At 40.6% G+C, this 7970-nt stretch overlaps 1 protein-coding gene across 1 annotated transcript; it reads right to left on the bottom strand.

Annotated features, from left to right (window-relative positions):
* Positions 1-3586: 3586 nt before the first annotated feature.
* Positions 3587-5500, bottom strand: LOC139423934 (estradiol 17-beta-dehydrogenase 1-like). The gene is made up of 6 exons (XM_071175584.1): positions 5404-5500; positions 4869-5030; positions 4494-4673; positions 4257-4350; positions 3967-4150; positions 3587-3780 (listed from the first exon to the last, which is right to left on the bottom strand). The coding sequence occupies exons 1-6, from the start codon at positions 5498-5500 to the stop codon at positions 3613-3615; spliced, it is 885 nt and encodes a 294-aa protein (XP_071031685.1). The 3' UTR covers positions 3587-3612.
* Between the last annotated feature and the right edge of the window lie 2470 nt (positions 5501-7970).

The following is a 7970-nucleotide window of genomic DNA, read 5'->3' as shown; positions in this document are numbered from 1 at the left end:
AACAGCTCTTATTCTCTCCCCCTTCACAGTAGAAGCCTGTAACAAGGTTCTAAAGACTGTTGGCATCTGATGGGAGCCTTAGGAAGTGCAATCGGACCAAATTTGACACTGTATATTGGATAGGCAAAGACTTGAAAACCTACAAACCTCAGATTTCCCACTTCCTGGTTGGATTTTTTCTCAGGTTTTTGCCTGCCATATGAGTTCTGTTATACTCACAGACATCATTCAAACAGTTTTAGAAACATCAGAGTGTTTTCTATCCAAATCAACTAATAATATGCAGAACTTAGCTTCTGGGCCTGAGTAGCAGGCCGTTTACTCTGGGCACCTTATTCATCCAAGCTACTCAATACTGTCCCCCAGCCATAAGAAGATAACTGAAAAGTATCACATGTCGTTTCTTGCAATAGCCATCTCTGCCTTTAAGGAATATTTCTCTAAAAACTGTGATTCCTACAAAACGTGTCCAGAGTTTTGGTCAACTCCGTCAGATTTGTCTAAAATCCTAAATGAATCCGATTTTGACAGAGTCAGCTTTACCATGGTATTCCCTTCTTCATCTCCTGATTAACTGTAGTGTGACAAGACCACCCATGATCTGAAAGGTTCTCTAGTTTTGATAGATTTAAACAAACAATATTGATATCAACATGGTCACAACCATAACCTGTCAACTCCATCTCCATTATATATTAAGATAGAATATGAATTTTGGTTGAAATACGTAGGCTTTGGAGTCATAAAGTAACTGAGAAAAAACTAAATTGGTATTTTGTATAACACTTGAATGAAGAAAAAAAGAAGCCAGAACTCCTTAAAATGTCAATTTTGTCAGATGTTTTGTCTAACATCAACTCTGTCAGAGTGCTGAAATGGTAGAATGGTTATATATTTGTTGTGGATTGTTAAATAAATTATTTACTATATTTTACAAATGTTTGTATTCAACTTGTATTTTTTAAAGACAAGAATATGTCTGTTTTGAGTTTCTGTTGTCAACTCTGTCAGTGGCTTGTTAACTCCGATTTTTTTGTTGTAAATATTCTGAAAAAAATATATTCATTGTCCTGCAATATATGTCAACCATTGAAGTACAGTACTTTCTGTGCTAGACATCCTTTATAAATCTGGTTTTATGTTCTGAATTTAGAAAAACGTGCCAAAATGCTAAAACAAATAGCCTTAGAACATTATACAGTAGTATAAAACAGAACAAAAATAGATTTGGAGATTTGTATTACATATTTTAATAATCTCATTTTAGAATGAAACAATCAAGGCCCTTAAACGCTTGTTGGACAATAAATATACAAATGAAATGCCTTTTATGGTGTCTGACTAAGTTGAGATAAATCCAGTTAGGTGCATTTTATGAAAAAGGTTTTAGTTAGGTTGTCCCTTTATATTGTGTGGTAGCCGATACTTTGGTATGTAAACAGTTATATTTCAAATGTTGTTAATATTAAGAAAAATACTTGTAAAATAAAAGTTGAGATTGTCTCGTCTTTCAAGAATCCCTGAGAGACAAATTCACCTCACACTCAGATAAAGGAGGTTTTACACAGTCAAATGTAACAATAACTACATTTTTAATAAAGAACTGTACGAATGATACATCAACATTTCAAAAATATATTTTAAAAGGCATTCAATACAATAATATGAGATCTACATATTTTACATTTGAATAATTTAGCAGATGCTCTTATCCAGAGCAACTTACAGTAAAAGTGCCTTCATCTTAAGATAGCTAGGTGAGACAACCACACATCACAGTCAAATATACAGGATACAATCATTTCATTCCATGCTAAACAAAGGATATATAGAGTTTTGCAAAAACATACGCATTTTCATACACATACACTAAAATCTAAGAACAGTAACATCTTGGACACACATGAAGGTACCCATTAGCAATCATTTCTGATGAAAAACATTGGCGGATATAGAGTTTTAGAAATAAACTCTTCAAATGTATCAAAACTTGTGACATAATAGCAAAGCCTCCACCTTGAAGTTGGTGGTTGAACATTGTGTGTAAAGAAGATGATTTTGGCCAACCATGTTGTTTGCTGAAATGATGTGCTTGTGTGTGGCTCCCAATGCAAATCATGTGTATAACCTATGTACAGCCAAAAGTTTGGTCACACCTACTCATTCAAGGGTTTTTCTTTATTTTTACTATTTTCTACATTGTAGAATATTAGTGAAGACATCAAAACTATGAAATAACACATATGGAATCATGTAGTAACCAAAAAAAGTGTTAAACAAATCAAAATATATTTTATATTTGAGATTCTTCAAATACCCACCCTTTGCCTTGATGACAGCTTTGCACGCTCTTGGCATTCTCTCAACCAGCTTCACGGGGTAGTCACCTGGAATGCACTTCAATTAACAGGTGTGCCTTGTTAAAAGTTAATTTGTTGAATTTCTTTCCTTCTTACTGCGTTTGAGCCAATCAGTTGTGTTGTGACAAGGTAGGGGTGGTATACAGAAGATAGCCCTATTTGGTAAAAGACCAAGTCCATGTTATGGCAAGAACAGCTCAAATAAGCAAAAAGAAACGACAATCCATCATTACTTTAAGACATGAAGGTCAGTTAATGTGGAAAATTTCAAGAACTTTGAAAGTTTCTTCAAGTGCAATCGCAAAAACCATCAAGCGCTATTATGAAACTGTCTCTCATGAGGAATCAGGCCATCATTGTCAAATTGCTAAAAAAAAATCCCTGCTAAAGGACATCAATAATAAGAAGATACTTGCTTGGGCCAAGAAACATGAGCAATGGACATTAGACTGGTTGAAATCTGTCCTTTGGTCTGATGAGTCCAAATTTGAGATTTTTGGTTCCAACCTCCGTGTCTTTGTGAGACACAGAGTAGCTGAACGGATGATCTCCGCATGTGTGATTCCCACCATGAAGCATGGAGGAGGAGGTGTGATTGTGTGGGGGTGCTTTGCTGGTGACACTGTCAGTGATTTATTTAGAATTCAAGGCACACTTAACCAGCATGGCTACCACAGCATTCTGCAATGATACACTATCCCATCTGGCTTGTGCTTAGTGGGACTATCATTTATTTTTCAACAGAACTATGACCCAAAACATACCTCCAGGCTGTGTAAGGGCTATTTGACCAAGTTGAATGATGGAGTACTGCATCAAATGACCTTGCCTCCTCAATCAACCGATCTCAACCTAATTGAGATGGTTTGGGATGAGTTGGACTGCAGAGTGAAGGAAAATCAGCCAACAAGTGCTCAGCATATGTGGGAACACCTTCAAGACTGTTGGAAAAACATTCCTCATGAAGCTGGCTGAGAGAATGCCAAGAGTGTGCAAAGCTGTCATCAAGGCAAAGGGTGGCTACTTTGAAGAATCTCAAATATAAAATATATTTTGATTTGTTTAAGACCTTTTTGGTTGCTACATGATTCCATTTGTGTTATTTCATAGTTTTGACGTCTTCACTATAATTATACAATGTAGAAAATAGTAAAAATAAAGAAAAACCCTTGAATGGATAGGTGTTCTAAAAATGTTGACTGGTACTGTATGTATAAAGTAAAGGGTTATATTATATTTTATAGTTTGATGGCTATTTTTGTTCCCCTTTCCCATTGGTTGAGAAGATGATCTTGCTCATATTTCTGATGTACTGGGACCCGTCCAGCGCTGAGATCTTAGGGCTGCTGAGCGGAATGAGGGCATTGTTGGTGTAGTATCTGAATGCAGGGTTCGATGACTGGATGGCATCCAGAAATACCTGTATTGAGAGGGGTCCAGCTATTAAATCTACTCATCAGTACTACTTACACTTCCATAGAAAATCTATAAATATCTAGTATCATATACATACGTATGTACATTCAGTATGCACTGGAGACAGGGAGGAGCACCTTTATCAGATCAGCTAAATAACTAATAGATGTCAAGTAAGCAGTACCTGTACCTTCACAATATCCTCTGTGTCCTGAGCTGCGTTCTGGAACACCATCCCACAGTGTTGCAGGTACGTGTCATAGAGGCTGCGTGTGTGGGCGTCGACCTGCTGCAGCGAAGAGTCCCCTGGCTCTGCCCTCTGCAGGTTGTCCAGGAAATCCGTGTTGACAGGGCCGCACTCAATAAGACTCACACTGCACGACGGTGGATGGAGTCAATCAGTACCAACACAGATACAGTGCACATCCAGAATGAAACACTGACAAAGGGATACATGAGCTGATGACTGTCTGGACTCACTGGATGTTGAAGTGCTGCAGGAGAATGGCCAGACTCTCACAGGCGCCCTCTACTGCGAACTTACTGGCACAGTACACCTCATTAAAGGGGAGTCCTACAATACAATAATCACAGATATGTGATTATCATGGCAATAAATACTAAACAAACCCCCAAATCTGACCTCAGAGCAGTGTCTACGGGTAGTTTCATCCCATTCCCCCTCCTGTCACCCCAGCCCTGCTCTCTCTCTCTCACCCTGTAGCCCACCGATGCTGCCAGTGACCAGGACGCGTCCATGGCCCTGGGCCTTCATCCCTGGTAGGAAGGCCTGGATGGTGCTGATGGTGCCCAGGAGGTTGACCTCCAGGATCCGCCTCATGGTGGCCAGGGACTGGGCCTCCAGCGGCCCCATCAACCCCACACCAGCATTACACACTGCCAACATGAATACCACAGACAAACAGAAAGCCAGAGCACATGACATCCTGTATGCTGTACACACGTAAAGAAATTGTCGTTGATGTAAAAATGTGAAGGACATCTGTTCTTCTGTTTCGCACACACAACCACACACACACACACACACACCCGATATAACACTATTGCTCTAAGTCATGACTCTGGTCATACCCAGAATGTTCACCCTCTTCTCCCTGACCCTGTCCCTGGCATCCAGAATGGACTGCTGGTCAGTGATGTCCATCTGGAGGATGTCCAGGGTGTCCTTGTGCAGGCCTTTCACACAGTCCAGCAGACGCTCCTTCTTGGCAAGATTCCTCATGGTGGCATAGACTAAACAGAGTTGATATCAGTGGTCAAGGACATCAGAGATTTCCCCATCAGAGATTTACCATTAAACATGTACGAAACAAAACGGATGAAATACAGAGCTTGACATTGACATTATGTTGTCACCATAGTTTCCAAAAGTAGAATTTTCTGTAATTACATTGTGATGCAGATAAACCAACCAAAACATGTTTTCTAATATGTGGATGCCATGTGGTAAACAGGCATAATACCCAGAGAGAGCTTACTGCTTCAAATCCCTCATGCAACAAAGTACCCATACTGTTTATAGCATGTTTATTGCATGATCTTATGGCACTGAACAAAATAAACACTTTCTGTACAGTGATGTCCTTGCACGTCTGTCACTGCTTACCTTTGTACATTTTCGCTGGATCCGAGGCCAGCCGGACGGCCAGACTGAGGCCTATCCCCGAGGAGCATCCTGTAATCAGCACCACTGTCTGCTCCATTGGGCTGCTGTGTCCACACGTCCTCTGGGTCTGCTAGCTAACGGAGAGATGAGGTCTGAGAGAAGGAGACCAGGAGATACACGGAGCAGCTCAGTAGGGCTTGATGAAGGGTGTGAGGTGAGATGGTATGGGAAGAGATCCAGTTTGTGTTGTTTACTGATGCTCAAAGTCATGTTTTCACTGTCATCCCTATCACAAGGTCCCTAGAATGTAAACATGCTCTCATTTCCCAGCCCAGGATGAAGTTTTGCTAGGCCAGGTGTTCCCACGAGGTCTGTCTGTGGCCATCAACCCATGACCCGGGCCCTTTCACTCCCTATTTGGTTCAAAACATTCTCTAAGACCTAAACCTCACCTGGAGTTGTGGAGCATTGAGCAAGTTGAGGAAGCTAAACTCCTAGGTATAACATTGGATGGTCACTTATCATGATCAAGTCACACTGACAAAGTTGTTGTGAGGATGGGGAGGGTTATGTCTCTTATAAAAATATGTCCTGCGTTTTTGACACAAAAATCCACTGTACTAGTTGTTCAGGCTCTGGTCTTGTACCATCTTGATTACTGTCCGGTAATATGGTCAAGTGCAGCAAAGAAAGACCTAGCAAAGCTGCAGCTGGCTCAAAACAGAAGGGTTGACGAGAGATTAACTGCTTCTCTTCTAGTTTTTATGAGAAATATTACTGTGATGACAATTCCTGATTGCCTGCATAATCAAATAACATTCAGCTCAGACAACCATACATACCCCACAAGACATAACAACAGTCTCTTCACAGTCCCCAAGTCCAAAATGAATTCACGGCAACGCACGGTATTATACAGCACCATGATCGCATGGATCTCCCTTCCATCTCCAATTACTCAAGCAAACAACAAAATCCCCTTTAAAAAAACAGATTAAACAACATCTCTCAGAACGGCAGGGACTGTGAGTGCACACACAGACACACTCTAACACACACACTATTTTTTTGTTGTATTGTTTGTATTATTTTTATTGTTGTATGGTTTGTGTATATAGTTGTATTTAAAATGTGTGTGTCTATCCTTGTCTATCAGTCTATCAGTGTTTTGCTGCTTGTCATGTTTTGTCCTCAGTGTCAGCCAAACTATCACATGATTTGAAGAAAAAAAACAGCCAAACCTGAGGACAATTATCTGGAACAATAAATAAACCTACAGCAGTTAGTTACTTTAACCAGGAGATGGAAGCACTGTCATTATCAATGTGCGCAGCACAGGAGCCCTAGCCAGTGGGCCCTCTGGTCCGTATCGGGTCACACTCAAACCCACGCTGACCACACATTCTCCTAGAATACACAGTGGACCACTAACACTCCACCTAAAACAATAATGTTGAGAACAGCCAGTGAAGAACACAAGAGGATCTTGGATAAAAGGAAGAATAGAGACATTTTGGAGTATAATTAGTCTCTCGTTGGCTATACTGGCCAACTGACACCCACAAATACCAGCTGAAATGACTACATAGCCAGTAATGTAAAGCCTGTAAACCCCTGGTAGGATAGTTATAGAGCTCGTAGTGAGTGTCATGTGGATGCTCTTTGTTTTGGAAAGCTGCAGTCTAGTGCTAGACTGAAACATTGTTTCAAATCCATCCTAAGAACTGTGCCATTTTAAGTCCAGACCTCTAGCCAGAGGAACTAAGTTATAGTACAAATGTTAAAATATAGGCCTATGCATTATCTTGCTGGAATAGATAGCCAGAGGCCAGTGCTGAAACATTGACATTTGACTTCTGAGAACTTATGCAGCAGGTTAGGAGAATTAGGTTAAGTTTAGGAAAAGGGTTAGGGTTAGTTCGGAAAAATTGAAAGTATGCATCTTAGAAATAGTTTTCACATACAAACATTATATGTCCGAACTCAGAATCAAATAGGCTTCCAAATAATAACATGGTGTGGTAGAACATTTATTTTCATTGGAGAATATCTGCATGGCTCCAGAGAGGCACAGTGGTCTACGGCACTGCAGATCAGTGCTTGAGGCTTCACTACAGACCCTGGTTTGATCCCGGGCTGTATCACAACTGGCCGTGATCGGGAGTCCCATAGGGCGGCGCACAATTAGCCCAGCGTCGTCTGGGTTAGGGGAGGGGTTAGCCGGGGTAGGCCGTCATTGTAAAAAAAAGAACTGACTTGCTAGCGGCCATGACTGAATTCAAACTTGAGTTGGTTTTGGGGTGTGGTTTGATGTGGGTGTCGCTTGTGTGTGTTCGCAGGTGGGAAGAGTTAGCCAAATTTTTTCACCAACTAACTTCAGCTGGCTGGTGTGCGACTTGTGGCAAAATTGGTTTCCCTTTGGATAGCCTGTCTCCGGGGCTTGTTAGGGACCGTCAATAAATTGCACAATGTAAATGGACAATATTTTCATGTTGCACACCTTTTAGTCTTTCTATTAAATGCTTTTAATATTTGTATATGAATTTCTACAATTTACAGTTGGTTTG

This window comes from Oncorhynchus clarkii, chromosome 13 (genome assembly GCF_045791955.1).
Source record: "Oncorhynchus clarkii lewisi isolate Uvic-CL-2024 chromosome 13, UVic_Ocla_1.0, whole genome shotgun sequence".
Lineage (NCBI taxonomy): Eukaryota > Metazoa > Chordata > Actinopteri > Salmoniformes > Salmonidae > Oncorhynchus > Oncorhynchus clarkii.
This window is presented reverse-complemented; position numbering and strand designations above follow the sequence as displayed.

Coding starts and splice junctions, on each gene's coding strand:
- LOC139423934 (XM_071175584.1), bottom strand. CDS start 5,500: ATGGAGCAGACAGTGGTGCTGATTACAGGATGCTCCTCGGGGATAGGC. Junction 4,674..4,868: donor GAAGAGGGTGAACATTCTGG/GTATGACCAGAG, acceptor TCATGTTGGCAG/TGTGTAATGCTGGTGTGGGG. Junction 4,151..4,256: donor CTGCAGCACTTCAACATCCA/GTGAGTCCAGAC, acceptor ACCGTCGTGCAG/TGTGAGTCTTATTGAGTGCG.